Source organism: Pelodiscus sinensis, chromosome 9 (assembly GCF_049634645.1).
Source record: "Pelodiscus sinensis isolate JC-2024 chromosome 9, ASM4963464v1, whole genome shotgun sequence".
In the NCBI taxonomy this organism is placed as follows: domain Eukaryota; kingdom Metazoa; phylum Chordata; order Testudines; family Trionychidae; genus Pelodiscus; species Pelodiscus sinensis.
The window spans coordinates 18,965,297-18,985,827 of NC_134719.1; the positions used below are offsets into that span (position 1 = coordinate 18,965,297).

The 20,531-nt window shown below is 38.7% G+C and overlaps 1 protein-coding gene across 1 annotated transcript in view; it reads left to right on the forward strand.

Annotated features, from left to right (window-relative positions):
- SGIP1 (SH3GL interacting endocytic adaptor 1) overlaps positions 1-20,531 on the forward strand; it is a 181,935-nt gene that overhangs the window by 84,140 nt on the left and 77,264 nt on the right. Inside the window, exons 7-10 of the mRNA XM_075936181.1 lie at positions 2,167-2,223; positions 4,735-4,789; positions 7,366-7,544; positions 14,712-14,723. Of these exons, the coding sequence (XP_075792296.1) occupies positions 2,167-2,223; positions 4,735-4,789; positions 7,366-7,544; positions 14,712-14,723 (303 nt within the window). The remainder of the gene's footprint in view (positions 1-2,166; positions 2,224-4,734; positions 4,790-7,365; positions 7,545-14,711; positions 14,724-20,531) is intronic.

A 20,531-nucleotide genomic window follows, 5' to 3' on the forward strand; every position in this document is an offset into this window, starting at 1 on the left:
GTCAAAGCTCATTTTTTACTCAGCCTCTAAAATAGGGTACTCACTTCTGCATTTAAGTGACAAGCATGGCATAAAACCAGAAAGACTTAGGGTTTGTCAACATGAGCAGTTTGCAGTGACTCTACTCAGGCCTACCGATGGGAGCGGGGGAAAGGGTGGACGCAAAGGAGACAGTTGCTCCAGGACCTGGTAATTCAAAGGTTCAGGGCTCCCAGCCAATGCTGCTACTGAGGCAGTGGCTAGAGCTATGGGCCCTTTAAATCACTGCTGGAGCGCTGCACCAGGTGCTCTGAGCAACTGTGAGAGCTGGGGTGGGGGAGGGCCAGTGCTGTGCTCCAGGTGACACAGAGGACTGGCTGCTCCACCTCCACCCCTTCGACTCAAGGCCCTGCCACTTTTGGAGCCACCACACCCACACTTTGTAGGGAGCCCACGAAAGCTGTTGCTCCCCCCACAACTCTATTCCACAGTCGCCTCCTATGGATTACCCAGGGACCCTTTAGATACATGAAAAATTTGTCAATGTGCTTTGATTAGTTCTGTTTCATAGAGGTTTAGCTCAAAAGGCTAAAACAGTAAACTGTTACTGTGCACCTGCAGAGTCCACTCAAGGCAGGGCAGATTCAGTTCTCTGCAAACTGAATGTTCATGTCATCAAACCTCTAGGTGCTTTTTGGCCTGATCCAATTCTAACTAAAATCAATAGGATTGGGGCCTTCGATTAGGATATTTGAGTACCCTGGTGCGGTTGTTAACCTAGTTACATTCTGGAACTTGTCTAATTTAGTTGCCTGAGTTTAAAAACTAGGTCTATATTAAGCGTCTAAATTAAAGGATTGTTTAAACAGGTTTAGTGCCTTAAGAGTGGCCCTGCATGTTTAACATGCGTACATGTGTTTAGTTTGACATCTCTCAGACTGGTAAACAGCTTGTTGATTTGAAAAGAGATTTGTTTGCTGCACATACAGGACATTGTAATTGTGGGGACTTCTTTGGCATGTTTTATTGTGTGTAGAAGAGACAGTTTGACTTTGCTTTAAGACTAACCTTAATCATAGTGATACCACTAACGCAATGAAATTCCTGTCTGAACATTATAGAAGTTTTCATCTACACCATTCTGTGGAAAGGTGCATTAGTGTTTCTTGTATAAACTCTTTGAGTAAACATTTTATAACTTTGCAATTAAAATTTACATTGAGAGTATAAGTTCTCAAACTACGGACACAAGTTTGCCCAGCTGTCAGTTTTTGTTTTGCTAACTAACAGATATTGGCAAGGGAACCATTTTTTGGTGAGTGAGGAGTGTGTGTACTAAATTATAGTAGAGTTTGACCTTAGATCTGAACCTCTTTAGACTGCCAGCGTGCACCTCAGGTGGAAAATTACTCACTTTTGCAGCGTGCACCTCAGGTGGAAAATTACTCACTTTTGCTTTAGCACCATTTCTGCAATGAACACAGTTTACTGCTTGTAAGAAAGCAACATTATTTTCTGTAGATACTAGTAATGCTGGTTAGACTATCATGGTTTTTTTCTCCAGAAAAGACTAAAGCAGTGGATGGTGACTAAGCAAGCAGGCTTTTTTACATAAATGAAACATCACTTTTGACAAGTCTTTCTACATATATACTTATGTATGTCTAGTTACATAACTGCTTACGTTACAATCTGAAGAAAGCTACGCATATTCAGTAAGTGAAGGAGTTGTGGATATCTGTACAGTACTTGGAGGTGATGTACCAAGAACACTAAAAATGTGCTGAAGTGTCTCAGCACAGCACAGTGAAACAATAAATTTGCTCCTCTTTCTCACAGGAGTGTTGTGGATTTCAATTAATGGTTGTTTATAATGTGCACTGAAATAGAGACGTGAAAGACTCTACAGACATGCAAAGCATCATTGATTTGCTGTGTTGAGACCTTTGAATTGCCTTATTTGTTACAAAATTCATCTTTACGTTATTTGAAACAGTTATCATTTGTATGAAATAGCTATTTATTATATAAATATAATTATCACCTTACCTTGCTAACCAGTTTATTTAAAAGGTTTGTAATGTGGCCATGCTGTGACAGATTTCAATAGTTCACTTCAGATATACACTTTGTGATTCTTAGCTCTTCAATTTAAAAATTGTAAACATGCTTTCAAATGTATTACAGAAGAAAAGCAACGGAGCTCCGAATGGATTTTATGCAGAGATTGACTGGGAAAGATATGTAAGTATCAGAACTATCACCTCTCTGCCCTTGTTTAATAGATATCAGTGCTATGTGATGGGGAATTCACATACCTTTGTAAGATGCAGGATTATCTCACTCTGGTCCAAATGTAGAATAGTGATAGAGATGCAGCCGTGTTAGCATATGACCTTAAAACATGCATATTGATTCAAAGAGACTTTAACTCCAGACTTCAACAAGAAGCTTCAAAATTGTCATTTATACTTAAATTTGACACTTTATGTATGGGTTTAAACAAAGACTCTAATTATCTCACCCATTACAAAGATAGCTTCCCAATTATCACCCCTAATGTCATTACCTCACAGAAGCCTCCCCTATTATCATCCCTATGTCACTACTTCACAGAAACTTACCTTCCCCCCCTTCCCCACTGTGTTCTAAAATTTGATTTGTCAATTTCACATGCGTTCACTTTTTTTTGATTGTATCACTTGGGTATATATGGTCATGCCGATTTTCTTCCACATATTGATCTGAGGAAGTGGGTCTGGCCCACGAAAGCTCATCACCTAATAAACCATCTTGTTAGTCTTTAAATTGCTACATAGTTCTGTCTTTTGGTCCAAATGTGTTTGCTACGTACCCAGCATCCTCATTTTCATTTAACTCTCTCCACTTCAGGATGGTGGTCACATCCCGGAATATTCACAACTCCAGCTTGGTTCAAATGTTACCATGTATTTTAGGCAAAGACTCAGTTTTTCTTACCACGTATTTTTTGAATGTGGAATTATTGTTACTAGAGAGAGCCTGCCCCTGGAGTAGGGGGGATACTGTAAACTTGGGAAGCACATTTCCGTCAGAACATTTTTGCCCAGTTATGAGTTACACTAAGATTATTGGAACTGAGTGATTAAAGAATCAATTCTATCTCCAGTTTGTGTTTACCACTGCAAATTTGACAGTGTTTCATGCACAGTTTCCCCTGTTGTTCATGCATCTTGCAGCAAGAGGGGAGAGAGAAAATTTTTAAAAAATAGGAAAATGTAATTGTAAAATCACAAAAATTGATATGCGAGAACTAACCAGTTTTTTTCATGCTGAATGTCCCTCTTTAAATGATGCAGTGCATCGTACTGTTAAATCAGAATTGGCAATTATAAGAGCTACATCACTGTAGGGAAACAAATGAATTCAGGTATTTTATTACCCTACAAATGTGTAGTTGAAACCTAACCTTACCCTGAAATATATTTTATAGCTTCATGTTAATTAGATTGCATAAAACTGTCCAGAGACTAGGTGGCTCAAATTACCCATTAAGTCCCAATTACCCTGAGTAATAAGAAGAGGTCTATTTGAGAGCAATTATACTGTCAATATGGAATATGTCAAAGTTAATTGAAAAAAAATTTCAGTTGAATATTGAGAACATTTACCTGTGAAGAAACTAACCAGTTCAAAACTATGGGCAAGATCGATGGGGCAGTGATCAGTCCAGTGGGAGTTAAGCTATTGTGTCTAGTATAGACACAACAAATTGATCACTGATCATTCTCCCATTGATCCTCATACTCTCCCTCAATAAGAAGCACATGGGGAGTCAATAGCAGATCATCTCTCGTCAACACACCAATGAGAAGACACCACAGAAAGTAAATCTAAGCATGTCAACTTCAGCTATGTTAATAGTGTAGCTAAAGTTGTGTTAATTTAGATCCATTCTCCTCTCCCGCCCGGTAGTGTGGACAAGCACTAATAACTTCTGCCTTAACTGTCTACAAGTCTGATTCTATAGCCTATTCTACAGGGTCTGCAGGGTCAAATGCTATTTTGGAATGTATTCTCTCTTGAGTAGATAGCCGTCCCTAGAAAGGTAGTGTTTCTATACTACATGCCTACTTATTTTTGGTTTCCATCCCTTTCTCCAGCACTTTCTTTTGCTTAATTCTGCAGGCCATAGTTGCAGTAGTTTCTGTAGTGACCCAAGCAAGACTGTTAAAATCCTTTGCAATTCCTATAATCTCACCTTTCTTTTCTCTCCAAATCCATATGTAACCCCCACATCTATGGAGTGTGGTTTACTGTCCCATGTAGTGGCACTTAAACCATTTACAGAGAGAAAGAATGAATGTGCTCTACAGCCAGCTGGCTTTTAGTTCAAGCAGTAGAGACTCATGTACTAAGCTCCAGCGGTTCCAGGTTCAGTTCCATCTATCAGTGTTGCACATAGCTGATATAGCAAGTATAAGTGTAATGTATTTGATTGACACTGCCCGAGTTGTTAACAATATCATTTACCTTTTCATCGTAGGGTAGTTTACAAATTTTAGCAAGAGCTGCTACTGCCATGTTAAGCCTCCTGTAAACAAAGGGTTTTCTTCAGTTCATTCTACTTTTTATTAGTTTTGGGTAAAGCTCACTATTTAATCAGCCCAGTGTTTCCTTTGAAGTATCCTCCCAAGAGATGAAATAGTTTAAGCTGCTTTTCAATAAACTGTTTAGCAAGAACTTAATTATTTTGCTTTATTGTCCCCTCACCAGAATTCACCTGAGCTTGATGAAGAGGGATACAGCATCAGACCAGAAGAACCAGGCTATATCCTTTATTGTTAGCCTTGCATCTCAGTTTGCAAACTGTAATATGAGCTTGGGTTCATGGAATGGTCACGGAAATTTTTCCCTTATTTTTCTGTACACTATTATTAAATGTAAAGTACAGTGGAGTATCACCGGATACAGTTAACTAGAAGGCACTTCTAATTGCCGTGTTTTATTCATAGGAAATTAACAGAAAGGAGTAAATAGCTAGGAAGTGCACTGAGGAATAATTATGTTCAGTGCATGCCACTAAAACAGATGTGATTATAATGCTTTCAGTGAATAGAAGCAGATTTCTAGCCTTTTTCTTTGGTTTGGCAGAAACTAGAAAGGCTGCAGAAGCAGCGCGTTCATTCATTGGAGAAAGGAAGCAGTGCATCTCTCTGCAGCATGCCTTTGGCTATGTAAGAGAAAATTAAAAGTAGGAGAGCTGAGCAAATATTACATTTATGAGTCTTGAAAAGTAGGAATCATAATTTACTAGAACCCAGATCTCTCAATTCTAAGTACCATTTTCACCTCTGCCAGAGACACACTTCAGCATGTCACCTAACCACTATTCTTCAGTTTTTCCATCTATAAAATGGGTTTGCTACTATTGTGCTTCTCAACCAACTAGTGACAGAAGTGAGTATTTATAAACCATGCTGTGGTTCTTTTATGGAAGGTAATATAGAAATGTGCAAAGTATTGTAGTCACACTGTTTATTACATCCATTTATATGGACATAAACAGGAGCAAGAGGAGACATCTTGTTTTTGTGAAACCAAATCTAAGCAAACATGACTTTGTCTTTTGAAAATCACCGTCTATTTACACTGACGTTTAACAGGCTGTGAAAGTGTAGATAAATATTTTATTTAAACTACATATGTCTAGCTTGTGATAGGCATTGTAGAAAACCCTTAAGATAGATATCATACAATTTATTTACAGGGTGAACCTCTCTAGTCCGGCACCCTCAGGACCTGACTGGTGTTGTATCAGAGAATTTGCCAAACCACAGGAGGTCAATATTGTAGTGAGTAGGTCTCTCTCTTTGTATATTTTACCAAGGTGAATAAACAGAACAACGCTTGCAATGCTGCTTAATAATGTATGTATGACTGTACTGGTACATGCTATATAAGCCTATGCCTAGCCAAGACTTATCAGCTCACTTCATATCAAAGTGTTAGTGTTGTTACACAATTGTACTGTATTGGTACAAGAAAACAAGTAGATCAAGCATAGAATCATAGAGTTGGAAGAGACCTTAGAAGGCCATCAAGTCTAGCCCCCTGCCCAAGGCAGGACCAATCCCAATTAAATCATAAAAGCCATGCTTATGCTTAGTGGCATTACCAGCATTTCCACTGCTTGGCGGTCTCTTAGCAAACATATATGGATAATTTACAGATAAATAACACAGAGAACATAGAGAACCAGGACTGGTGTCCATAAACAAACTTTATGGGACCATGAAAAACTGGGCCACGCCAATGATAGGTGTACATCTGGCTACTAAAATCATATAGGACCATGGATGTTGCCGAACAAGAGAGATTCATCCTGTACTTGGTACCGAGAGCCCTAACATTTTAAATGTTCTCAAAGTGTAAAAAACATATACACACTGGCCCATCTCCTCCTCTGTGACACACTGAGCACAAGTCTGAGGTGTGAATAAGAAGTGGGTTTAAAGCTCAAATTTGTTCTCCCTTCATCATCTCCCTCCTGCTGGCTAGGAGTGAGATACTCTGTTATCTCAGGATATAAAACTAAACTGAGGATTGACACAGTGAAGGGATGTTGTGACCATATTTCTTTCCTCCAAGCATACTGTCTATCCCTATTACAGGGAAAGTTAGTGGCCTCAGATTTGGTGCTTCACCCATTGCTCTGGGGTGATCTCCCTTACTGGTTTTCCAACTTTACAGGTAGTCTGTGTCAATGGTGTGATACAAAGCAGCCACGCCGCAAACAAGAATCTGATCAGTGCAGTAAGCAGCCTTTAGTAAGTAGACAGTAGGAAAATAGGCTTATAACGTCCTCCTTTGCTTCCACTGAAACATCCTGGCTATGTATTAGTATATAGAGTATAAACTGGTACAGTGCTGACAGGTGAGAGAAGAAGACTTGCTTGTTAATTAGTGCTATTCCTCAATAAAGTTTTACTCACTTTTATAAACAGTCAGCAAGTTACATCCATACTGTTTGGTGTGTATGTGTATTTTCTATTTTTATTATGTATTATATATGAATATCACAAAATGGAATGATAGTGACAGGATTGGCAAATGTGTGTCCTGTTACCCATTTTTTCAGGTGTACAATTGGGGTAGAATTTTCAAAAACATCTAAATCCCATTTTCCATGATGATTTAGGAAGCTCACTCTTATTGGAAAACTAGAGGGATTTGGGCTTCTAAGTTCCACTTTGGAACATGGGAGTAGGGCACTTTTTTGAAAACCTGACCCCGTGAGTTTAAAAGGGGGCAGGTGGGTGGGTGGGTGGGATACTGTTTTGCTTCCACTCTGTATAAAAATCCCTTGCTCTTAGCAGAACAAGAATTTCTTTAACTGTGATCTACCTACCAAAGGAAAGCACTTTTATTCCTCAAGTGAATCAGAAGAAGAAGAAGGAGAGTCACACAAGAAATTTAACATTAAGATTAAGCCTTTGCAGGCTAAAGACATTCTGAAGAGTGCAGCAACTGTAGATGAATTGAAAGCCTCAATAGGAAACATTGCACTTTCTCCATCTCCAGTGGTGAGTCCCTTGTGTTTTAATCTTTTACAGAGTTCAGAGAACAATAACTGGCGATCCTGCTTAACTGTATTAGTAGTCGGAAAGTCTGTTAATCTCAAAGTCAAACTGATTCCTACTTAAATACAGTTGTTTTTGCTTTATCTAGTTTAGTCACCCAACAGCCAGGAATAGCTTTTGGAGTTCAAGTGACATGATTTTTAATAGAAGTTTTAACTTCAGCATGTGCTAAAATATTATGAAGTTCCTTAAATGTGTTAAAATTTAATGAAAAGTCTTCTTATAACAACTTGCCTAGCCCTGACCTTTATTTTAGTGAGTTTCACACATCTCCAAATGACCAAAGTCCATGTATACTTTTTGCTTATTTTTTATTTAAAAAAATTAGTATTTGCTATTACAAATCTGGGCAATCCAAACTCCAGTTATCTGATACTCCCTGTTATGCAAAACAGGGTCATGCTCCCCGTATATCTGTTAATTGTATGGAAATTTCCCTCAGATATGAAAATTTAAGATATGATACTACCAATCTTATATTGGGCAGTATCATTTTATGAGTCATCTTAGTGAAATCAATGGAATGGTTAGCTCATGTAAAAAGTTACTACCTAGCCTGGGTAAATGTGGGAAAATAGGCATTCGGTATCTTTCATCAGCAAAATACGGGACTATGTAGCACTTTAAAGACTAACAAGATGGTTTATTAGATGATGAGCTTTCGTGGGCCAGACCCACTTCCTCAGATCAAATAGTGGAAGAAAATAGTCACAACCTTTTCTTCCACTATTTGATCTGAGGAAGTGGGTCTGGCCCATGAAAGCTCATCATCTAATAAACCATTTTGTTAGTCTTTAAAGTGCTACATAGTCCTGTATTTTGCTTCAGCTACACCAGACTAACACGGTATCTTTCATGACACTTGAGTAACTGAGATCGTACTGTAAGAGCAATAAGACAATTGGGAGAAACTCCACTGTAGTTATTGGTATTACAAAATGTAAAAATAGCAAAAGATCTGAATTAGGCCTTCAATGTAATTCCCTGATTTCACCTTCCTCCTTTCATCCTCGCATCTTAATTTTAATTTTTGTTTCATTTTCTGCCATACATAAAAATCTGTCAGAACTACCTTTTGTTTCGATCTGTTACTTTAGAGAGTACAAAGGCACTTACTCTTCTTTGTAATAACACTGATATACGTTACATCATCATGCGCATTACTTAATAAAGAAATAAATCTAGATTTCTAAAAGGAAGGATCATATTTCATTACATCTTTCCTGTTTTACATTCTATTGCCACGTATCCTTTTCAAGGCTTGCCAAAATATCTGACTTGCTATTCCAAACTATTCAGCTTTGCAAAGCTCTGTGATTTCTCTCCATAAGGGGTTTAGGTACATTTTTTTTATATTTTTTTAATACATTTTTGGAGTTGCATGGATTTGCAAGCCTGGTATCTTGCTTTGAGTTTGGGATGTGACTGCAACTCAAAAACTCAAATTAAAAATGAAACAAAACTGCATTCTTGCCCCCTCCCCCTTATCTTCGGCCAGTGCAACATCATTAAGTTTTGTGAGCAACTAACGAAAAGACATTAATCCTTCCATGAAGTGAGAAGTTTTAGATTTGGGATGAAATCTGTGCAGTTTCTCTATGGAAATTTCACCCCGATAATTGTCCCATGTAGTGATTTTTTTTAAAAATGCTTTTTCCGCTTTGTAGCCAGGCTGCTTCCTGAAGTCTAACATTCAAAGGCCAGAACCTGTATTAGAGTTTCTAGGATCATGCAACATCATCTAAACCAAATCTCTGAGATTTCTTTGCCACCGTAGTCCACTGTGAATATATCTGGTGTGTCTCTCTTACTCACACTAATAATTCATATATCCATAATTCATTACTGGCAGATGTATAGGACTAACTCATCAAGTAATTTTGTACTTTGGTCATCTAATTGCCCTACAGTTTTTGAATATGAGGTTGAGCTCATGCTGCAGAATATTATTGATCATGAAACATTTTGCAAATAAATAGAGGTACATTAAGAGAGTATCAAAACGTGGTTGGTTCTTGGCAATCACATTTTCTCTTAGCTGTTACCATGCTTTAATGATTTTTTGGAAAAAAAACCCTCACATGAAGCAACATAAAAGTAATTAGGCTTGTGTGGTCGTTTGATCTCATTTGTGCCTTGAGTACCTGAAGATGAAATGAGAACTGAAATTCCACAGATAGGCACACTCTTCTAAATACACTGCAAGGTCAAAGCCTATTTTCACGTACAAATTAAATGAGTATCTGTTTTCTAGTTTCTGTGATTCTTTTCCCACTGAATGGGAGTTTTGCCTTCGAATAATATGGAGCAGGATTTAGTCCCCTTGCGAACACATTATGTTTGTTAATTTGCTACTGCATGAAGCTCTTCCCTTTTGCATGCAAACGTGTCAGGAGTCTGGTTTGTGGCTAGTCTTTGTTCTAGTGAGCTGACGTGTACTGTTATGAAATTGTAAAGATGCTGCAGCTGGCTTGGAGGCAGGACAGCAGCGTATTCTGTTGTTATGTGCGGAAGCTAGATTCAAGAGTCATTTTGGGACTCTCGTTTCCTGGGCCATGGGAGATGCGGGGACTGTAAATCATGCAGAATGATGGCTTTGTTGTTCTGTGGCGCACGTGGCTTCCTGATACATTGCCTGGAGGAAATTACACTTGAAGCTACTTGCTGTAATGCTGATTGCAGAAAGGAAATATATGAATTAGAAAGAAAAATTAGTCTGAGATGAAATTGGCTAGAGAAAGATACTAAAAGCCTGATCCTCAGCTGCTGTAAATCAGTATAGCTCTAGCCAGTTCAGAAGAGTTACCATAGTTCACATCAGCTGGAGAATCTGACCCTAAATATTAACATTAAATTAACTGGATTTTTATATGGTCTGTCTTCCTATACACTCCCAGAATACATGCAGTGGAAGTCAAGGGTCAGTGGATACCACTGACATAAAGCACTCCTTTGTGTGCTGCTCTGATTCTGGTGCTGTTCTCAGCAGCTACCACCATATGTTGTGTTAAACTAGCCTGAGGACTGGACTTCTGCTGTACATTGACCTTCTGCTGTACATGTATAGCAACCATGAAGGATAGAGTACTTAGTCCAGGACTGGATGGCGGATATATACTCTAAGTGTGACCCAATTTCCTGATACACTGAAAAAGGAAGGCATGTGACAGGTAAGCCCCTCCTTTGGGTGTACCACATGACATACTGCTGATCTTCCCTGCCTCCCTTAGTCAATTTCTGCAATTTTAGTACAGTGATATTGTGGCATGAAGCAGGCACAGTGCACCTGGGGATCTGGCCCATATACTGAAGTCAGTGTCAGCAGTGCTTGAGCAATGACTCCTCATACACCAAATTCTCTGGCTTGGATATTGTGTGCGGATGCCAGATTCTCACGTTCCAAATCAAGCCCTCTACTCTGAGCCCGCCCGTTGTCAAAGATCCCATGGTGATCAGAGGAAATGCTACAAAGACCCACTGAAAGTGTATTTACCACAAGAAAACTCATGTAGCCATCACAAAACAGGAGCAAATCACTAATGGACCCCAGTGGTGCCATATCCTCCATCAAGCAGCGGCTTGCTTCAAGGATAAGTGCCTTGTCCTCAAAGCTGAGAAGAGAGAGAGAAAGAGAGAGTATGTCTAGACTACTTTTTTTTCGAAGGAGATATTCAAATTTGGTGCTAATTTGCATATCTTCTTCTGATCGCTTTTTCGAAAGTGGGTTTTTCGAAAGTGAAAGTAGTCTGGATGTGTTTTTTTTTTTTCAGGAAAAAAAAACCCTTTTTCGAAAAACGGCGTAAACCTCCTTTTTAAGGAAGAGCGGTTGTTGGTTTTTTTCAAAAAAGGGGATTTTTCCAAAAAAACCCACATCCAGACTACTTTAACTTTCGAAAAACCCGCTTTCGAAAAAGCGATTGGAAGAGAAAAGGAAGGGAAAAGAAAACTTTCTCTCAACTGGCAGCTGCTGACATGCCAGGAAATGTCTGTATCTAGGGTAGGTGGATCTGTGATTCTAGGATTGGACTTCTGAATCATCTCCAGGGAGGGATTGCAGATTATGATTGCCGTGGGATCTGGCCCATATAAAAGAGCCCCTTTCTGGTTCAATAACTACATGCACTTCCTTGAAAATGTGTTAATATTATCTTGTAAATAAACCTACAAGCATAGGTGCTAGATTTAGGGATGCTGCTGCACTCACTGGCTTGAAGTGGTTTCAGTCATATGTCAGGTTTACAAGTTTGGCTCAATGGTTCTCAGCATCCTCACTATACAAACTGTTTGAGTACCCCTGGATAGAAGTGCATGTCCACAAACTGAAAGAATTTTAGCCTACGTTCAACTAAACTCTATTCCTTTTAATCTCGTGTTACAATTTGTCTGCTTCACTCCAATGGGCCATTATGGTATCTAATTCTGTCAATGAAATTTTAGGGAAAATAACACCACAAGGTTAAAAATGCATGGATTTTAAAAGTTTCCTTAACAAGTTAGTTTTGTTTTTAATAGTTAATTTAGACTGTGTGTGGTTTGGTGGTTTAAGTGCTAGACAAGGACTTTGGTTCTACTCCTAACTCTACCACTGGCTTATTGGGTGACCTTCTGCCTCAGCTTACCCATCTGTTAAAATGATAGTGACATCCTTTGTAAAGTTCTTTAAGAGCCACTGGTGATAAGCATTACACAAGAGCTCGGATTAGAATGTATCATTTTCAGAATGGAAGAAAACTGAACTGAATCTGCAGCATTGCATCCTTGTACAAATGGATTAAAAAAAACCTTAGTGACTAATCAAAAGTAAACTAGCTAGTCTATTTTCATTGTCACAGAATGATAGAGTGAGAAGGGACTACAAGGGTCATCCAGTCTAACCCCCTGACAAGATGCAAAATTGGTTGTATCTAAAGACATCTGGCAATCCAGCCTCCTTTTGAAACCCTCTAGTGAAGGAATCTGTACAACTTCCCTAGCTCCAAACCCTTAAAGAGACAGGATGTAGGTATATAACATCTTAACAGAATGTCAAGGTTAGATTTGCTTTACCTGCATCCTGTCTCTCTTTAAGGGTTTGGGATTCTGATGAAAAGGTCTAAGGGGGTACAGTGGGAAAGCAGGAAGTGGGCACAGGTAAGTTACCCCCATTGGTTTTGGAGTGTAACAGATGAATTTGTGCTTCTTGTTTACTTGTTTACATTTTACCTTGTCAAGCTCAAATAAAATGAAGCAGACTATAGTAAACAGAAGGAGCCATATCTCTCTCCCTGTATGTTAAGCCTTTGTCCGCATGTAGTGCAAGATTGTGAGCAACAAACTGAAACAAGCCCAAAAATGAAATGACAAACATGGATCTTGTTGGTACAGTTCTAATCATCCCATTCTCTCATATAAACAAATCAACATGGTCACATTAGGTGCAGAGATGGAAATAACCTTTAGAAATTTATTATAGGAATAGTGAAAGGTGGTTATAGATAGAGGACAGCCAGTGAATGGCGTGTGGTGTGGCAGATGACTGGAAGGTAAGCTGCTGAACATTGAAAGGTAGTAATGGACTGTGAAGGCTTCCAAAATTCTGTTATGGTGTTACCACCATTCAGACATGAATAAATGAATTTTACTTACTTTCCTAAGTCTTAGTGACATTACATTTGTTTCTCAAATAGCTGTCCTTTCCCCTACCATAGGAGTGTGCCCATCTCACTCAAAACCCATTTAGCTAATTACCATTGTCATGGCTCTCTTAAAAATATATCTCCTGTCCAGAAGGATGATGGGAAACACCCAGGTGTATGTGGACTCTGATAGCCTTCCTTGATTCTTCTGCAAAAATTACGATGTTTCAGTCTAAAGAAGCCAGAAAGATATATTAGACATGTCTAGAAATATAAATAACCTATAGAAATAAAAAGAACTGTACAGTCCCTAGGAAAGGAATATGGAAAGTGACTTGTCACACTTTTCATATAAAAAATAAAACTCCAGCTACTTAGGTAGTTCTAAGACTGTTAAGTATGCTGCTTTGGAGTGAGACTCAGACATTTTAACAGTGGGATGTTGTCCTGCCAATGTCAACTGTATCCTTACACAGAGGTCAAACAAAACCTTCTTTTGTTGACTGTAGCAGAGATGAGAACTCTGCAGTTATTTGGTGAGAGCACAGCTGAGAGCCTCCTGCTAAGTTTTAATAGCTCTATTTTATCAGATTACCGGAGTTTTTATGATTAAAGAAAGAGATCTTAGATTCACTGTGGATAGTTCTCTGATTGATAAGAACTGCATTTTTGGTTGTGCCATCTCAAAAAAAGAGTTGTAAAAGTTTTGGAGAGGGCAATAAAATTTTAAAGGGTATGGAACAAGTTCCTTATGATTAGAGATTAAAAAGATTGGGACTCTTCAGCTTGGAAAAGAGATGACTAATTGGAGATAGATCTACAAAATCATGAATGGTGTGGAGAAGGTGAATAAGGAAGTGGTTATTTACCCCTTCCCAGTACACACAAATCAGGAGTCACCCTTTGAAATTAATAGGCCACATATTCAAAACAAACAAAAAGGAAAGTACTTCTGCACACAATCCAGGCAACCAGTGGAACTTGTTGTTGAGGAATGTTGTGAAGGCCAAAAGTATAGTGATACAAAGAACTACTAGATAAGTTCATGGAGGATAGGTCCATCAATTGCTATTAGTCAAGATGGCCCAGGACACAGTCCCATGCTCTGAGTGTTGGTAGCCTTTCATTATTCTTGTAGTTGTCAAAGCTTGTAGATATGGCATTGTATTTTCTTGTCATGTGAACCCTGTCAAGAAATAAAACTTTTAATTGAAAAAAACTTATAGTTAAAAATAAAATATTGCTATTGTAATGACTTCTGTAAATGCTTAAATAAAAGCGATGATGTATTGTATGATATTTTGCACAATAATCTTAGGTCTACCTGAATAACATTCTTTGTACTAAATATTACTACTTTGCTGTCCATTTAACAGGTAGGCTCTTGTCTACATTTTTGAAAAAGCAGTGTTATTTTGTTCTCCAGGTGTTAATTATTTTAAGAAAATATCTTATTTTCTCATTTTATTTTTTTATTTTGGCTGCATTCTTTTAGAGGAAAAGTCCGGTAAGAAATAATTTGATCTTTTTCTATCTTCTTGATAACTTTACATTTAAAAAATACTTTGGTGTTTTTCTGTTTCCTCTATCCATTTTTTCACTTGTTTATAGAATAGAAATGTAAAATGCAAATGCTGTATATCGTTGTTTACAAGTGATGGCATCTATTCTTTCTCCTGTGGATTTAATTCAAAGGTTATTTTTCAGATGAGCTAGGTTTCACTTCCATTCAATTTAATTATTTCCCTTTTTGGCTTGTGTGAGGCCAGGAAAGTTGGAGGATGCTTTTGCCCAAAGATTTATGGGATGAAAGCCTGTTCTCAGGGTAACCAATGAAAGATTTCCCATTGACTTGAGTTGGCCAGGATTTCTCCCATGGTACATATAATGCACATTACATTGTATGTCCTATTTTCAGATGATGAGAAAACCAGTAGTTCTACAGCATAAATTTTGCAACTATAGTAACATTAACTATATTAATGTGTTCTTGCTAAAGACATGGTTATAAACTTTCCTGCCATAACAATGCCAAACTTTTATGCCATAACGTAACTTTCCTGGCTCCTCTCCCTGGCTTCAGGCACCACCCCACTCTACAGGCAGCAGGGAGCTGGTGTGGAGATGCCCTAGGTCAGATTCCCCCCTCATGCTGGAGCTGGGTTTACAGCCAGGTGTCACTGGGCTCTGGTGCTCCGAGCCCTTCCCAGAGTTTTGAACACTAAATGAGAAATGTGTGGTCTGAGCACTGGATCTCGAGAGAAACTTCTCATTTTTTGTCTTGTCTAGTCTCATTTCCTTCTGTTGCCTTGGTTAAGTCCTTTGAACTTTCTGCCTCACTTGCCATCTATAAAACAATGATTTTGCTGACAAGGGGGAGTCTTATGAGGTTTTGTTAATTTAATGTCTGGATAAGAGGTAGTTTGAAAGATGAGCTGATGGATAAGTTGTTAGGCATATTAAGTCATTTTCTGAAGCTGAACTCTCCTTCCGTTACCCTGCTAGCTTACATACATTATCTCTTGCTTTCTGATATCCCAAAATAGCCGTGCAGTGCAGATGTACTCTTAATTGTCTGCATAACAACTCACTTAGAACAGTCACATTTTATTAGAAAATCTAAATCAGAATTTTGAATGCTCTCCTGTCTTTTTTTTTTTTTTTTTTAAATATTCCTTTAATTAGCTAAGGTAATGTTGTTTATCCAGTTGTCCTGGACTTTGTCACTGGTTTGTTGAATTTCACATTGTCCACACCCCCCGTACTTTACTTGTTTCCTTTGCTGTAAAGTATAAATAGCTGCATTTATGTATATATAAAATGGCCTACCTGCTGCAAAATGAGAGAGAACTTGATTTGTCCCATAGGGGATAGATGAGTTACCAAAGAAACAGAGGTCTGGCCTAGCCTTCATTGTGCACGTAATTCCCATTAACTTTCATGGAAATAATACATGCAGATCAAGGGGAGAATATGGATCGGGGCAAAGACCAAAAAATGAGAGGACACTAGGATAATGGGGAGATAGGGTTTAGGAGGCTGGAAAGTGAGGCTATGACTAGACTGTAGAGCTTTTCCGGGATAACAGAGAGATCCCGGAAAAGCTCTGCCATGTCCAAGGAATGCGTCTGCTTTTCTGAAAAACATTTCGAAAAAGCAGACACACTTTTTTGGCATCCCTGTAAATCTCATTCTATGAGGAAGAAGGGATGTTCTGAAAGAGGGTTTTTTCCCCAACATGTGGCCCCATGAAGATGGGCCAAACATTGGAAAAGTCTTTCTTGGAATAAAAGCAGAAAAAAAATGCAAATTGTGAACAAATACCTAACATTTAAAACCTAGTTGGAGTAATAGATTCATCACATCTACTATATTAAAAAAACTTCCTTCACTTTATCCAGTTCCTGCATTCAATAGAAAAAAGACTAACCATTCTAAGAACCTAGCAAAGATTAACTTGAGTGGTACAGTTAGCTATTCATTAACAAATATCACAGAGATGTGGGAAAAGTCCAATAAAACATGAGCTGAACAGTCCTGTATTTGTTGTACATCAAACTGTGGGGCTTGGAGAAACAACAAGAATATGCCTGAGGCAGTTATGATTTTAACATGTTTGACTGATAACGTGAAGTTCTGAAATTCCACAACATATATTGCACCACAATTCAGCTTAGAATTGTCATAAAAATGGTTAATACTTTTGTATCAAATTAATTAACACAAACAGACTGTCTCAGATATTTGTGCGGGTGTGAGAGGAATATTAATGGTTTTGAAAAATATGTAGCATCTTACTCATAACTTTATCAGTAATTTCACGAAACTGTTAATTTTATCCATATGTTTCAACTTATCTCTGCTATAACACACAGTATTGTACATGTACATTCATTCAGTTATAGACATGCACACACAATGGGCCATATGTTCAGCCTTCCTCTAGTTGCTTTTCTTTGGCCTGGATGTCTGGTCACTCCCAGGGTGGACGGAGAGGGGGCAGGACTTGAGCTGCTGAGGGGGTGGGACTTGAACCCCCACCCTGTGCTCCCCATAATGCCTGAAGATCCTGCCCTTTGTGGATTTCTTTAGCATAGCAGGAACCTCTATATAGTAACTGTAAGAGATGTGTACAGGAGCACCAGTGTGCTCTCATGGTTCCCAGCTATTGGTACTGCACTTAGGAGTCATAGGCAGTTAGATGCAATTTAAAGGATATCCAAAGGTTGCTGGAGTTCCTAAACTCAGGATGAGGGAGCTACAGAATATTGTAAATCATACCCCGCCTCCCACCCACTGAGCCAAGCTTGTCTATGCCGGCATCATCTTTACTGTTTGCATCCGCAGCAATGTTATAGTGATACCAAAGAGAACAGTGAATCTAAGCTAAAGAAATAACATTCTGTGTTGTCCAAATATGGTCTGTGAAGCTAATAACATAACTGAGGGGTACACACATAATAGTTTCTCATTGGCACTTAGTGTACTTTAAATAGGTAAGGGCTTTTCATACAGGCCTGGTCCAAGGCAGCATGCTGTGTTTGGCTGAGCCACACGGTTGTGGGGTTCCCAGTCAGGGCAGCAAGTGAGAGGCTGGCTGGGTGGCCTGGAAGCTGGGCAGCGCGGGGCCTTGAATGCACGAGGCCATGGGGCCCTGAATGCATGGGGCCACAGGGCCCTGAATGCATGCAGCCCAAGGCAACTGCCTCACTCACCTTGCTGAAAGGCCGGCCTGTTTTCATAGCACCATAGAAGTGACTCCTAGAAAAGCAGTGGAAGGGGCCTCAATAGGCCATCTAGTCTAGTCCCCTACACTTAATGCAGGACTTTGTAATGACTAGACCATTCTTGATAAGTGTTCGTCTAACTTATTCTTAAAAATCTGCGGTGACAGAAATTCCACGACCTCTTTAGGGCTTTTGTGTTAATTGGAAAACACATAGGAGAGAATACTGATAGACATGACTCCATGTATATGTACAACTTTCCAGCCCATTATATATCTGAAACATACACAAAAGTTCTGGCTTATTATATTCTTTCTTGTTTTGCTACCCACTTGCCTTCCTCTGTACAGTAGAAAGAGCCAGAACAACAAGTTCAGACTTTTTTTGGGGTGAGAATAAGTGCTCCCCCGATAATCCATTCTTCATGTAATCTGCCTCTAGCTCAGTATTTTCACTCATTCCTCGCTCACTTTTTATGCTGATTCACGTTAACAAGTATTTTCCCCTATTAATAATAGGGTCGTCATTGTGCTGGGACAGCAAGTTCTTAAACCCTGTGATTTTCATTTTGATCACTTGAAAATTTCCAAGGAAATATTTCCTTTTTCTGTTAATAATAATTATTCCTCTCCTGAAGATAACCTTTCGTAGAGGCTTTTTTAACCTGTTGTTCCCTTTTATTTTAAACCAACTGCCTTCCAATCCAGTTCTCTTTCACGAATGCTTCTATAATGCACTCATCACCATGATATTTAGTTGTCACCTACTTGAAATAGATGCTGGTCTGCTGCAGTTTCTTTATCCCATGAAGATTTGCATTTGAAGAATTTCTTTCCAGAGGAAGTTTCTGACTTGTTTTCTGTAATATTCTCAAAGTTTAAAATTGCCTGAGGATGACATTACACCCTGCATAACCCATTAAACTGCTCTGTAGAGCTGTGTAAGACCTGAGGGGTATTTAAGATACATGGTCTCCATTTGACTCCTGACTTAGCTCTCAAATATACTTAATTTCTTTTAACAAAAGGCTTCCGGTAGCCTGATAAGTTAAATACATTTTTCAATAAGGGAATGGTGGTTCAAATCTTTCAGATTTATGCTTATCTCTTTTATATTCTAGGTTTTTTCTTCCTCGAGGAAGAGTTCTGTTAGCTCCAAATATGTCTTCAATCTGACTTTTCATCTTGAGAAGAAACAGTCCATCTTTCAATTATTATCTGTCAAATTGCTTTGTAGCATTTTGTGACTTATAAATGTAGATTAAAATGAAACCAGCCAACTGCTGTTTGCTTGTGATCAGACCTGGAATTTAACTGCAGGTGTCTAGCTGTGAAAAGATAGTGCTGCAAGCAACACACTCAGTGCTTTTATATCTTAGTTAAAGCTTAGTGCTTCAATGGGTGATTGGTCAGATATTTGAACTGTGACATACAAGTCACACTACCTCTAGTTTATTAGTCCTAGGGTGTGAGGATAGATACAGTGGCTGAAAATTGTACAGAAACAATTCCAGGTGCTTAGAGGAACAAGGTATAAAATGAACTTATTCAGTAGGACACAATTTTTTTTTCTGGTAGATATTTTACTGTAGCAAAACAGTATGACCTAGTGTTTAGTTCCTGAGACTTTGAGCTTGAAACTGTGGAGTTCTAATAGCAGCTAATCATGACTCTCTCTGGGCTAATCATGTGCTCCCAGTCCTGCAGTGAGCTAATATTGGTAATACCTAGCATTCTTACTTCTCAGCTCAGAGGGAATTAAGGATGTTCAGCACCTCAGTGTCATGCCCTTAATCCTCTGTCTCTCTTTATTTTCTTCATCTGTAAAGCCTGGATAATAATATGGTCTGCACATTGCTACTGGCTTCTTGGGACAAGGACACTTTAGCATGCTTTGCATACAACTGAGCACACCTATGTTCAGAACTTTCTCACTCTCTAGTTGTAATGATCCCCTAATGATAGTTAAGAGTGCACTTTCTCTTGAAAAAATATCCATTGACTCAGCTTTACTTTATGGCATGATCCTAAAGAACAGAGGAATTATTGCAAGCAAAAAAGACAGAACAAGAGGAAGGGAACTTGATCTTGAAGTCAGAGGGCACACCTCTTAAATCTCCACAAGTTTATTACCATCTCTCAAATGTCCTCAAAAAATCTCCTGGGTTTTTTTTCTCCTGTGGTTTTTCTCTTGAAACTTTTTATGTGGCCACAGTTAGGCAACTCTTCACTAGTGTGCACTCTCCCAGCTTCTCTGCTCTCTGTGAGTTGATAGTATGGTGAGACGCATTGTGTCATGGCTCCTTCCCCATTCTGGCATGATAAATGCAGAAATGGGGGCCAGCAAGTGTACCCCAAAGCCTTATCTACCAGGCTTTGGTATAAAACTTCCCCCAAAATCTTAAAAACCTAGATCTTGGGAATAAAACTTCCGCTGCCACCACCCAAATGTTGATAAAGAAATCAGGGGAGATCATTTGGGAAATCTCGCCCCTAAAATAAAAATAAGGGCACACAATTAACCACTGCCAGGTTAATAAAAAGAAAAGAAAGAACTTTTATTATTACAACAATATTCCTGTTGATGGC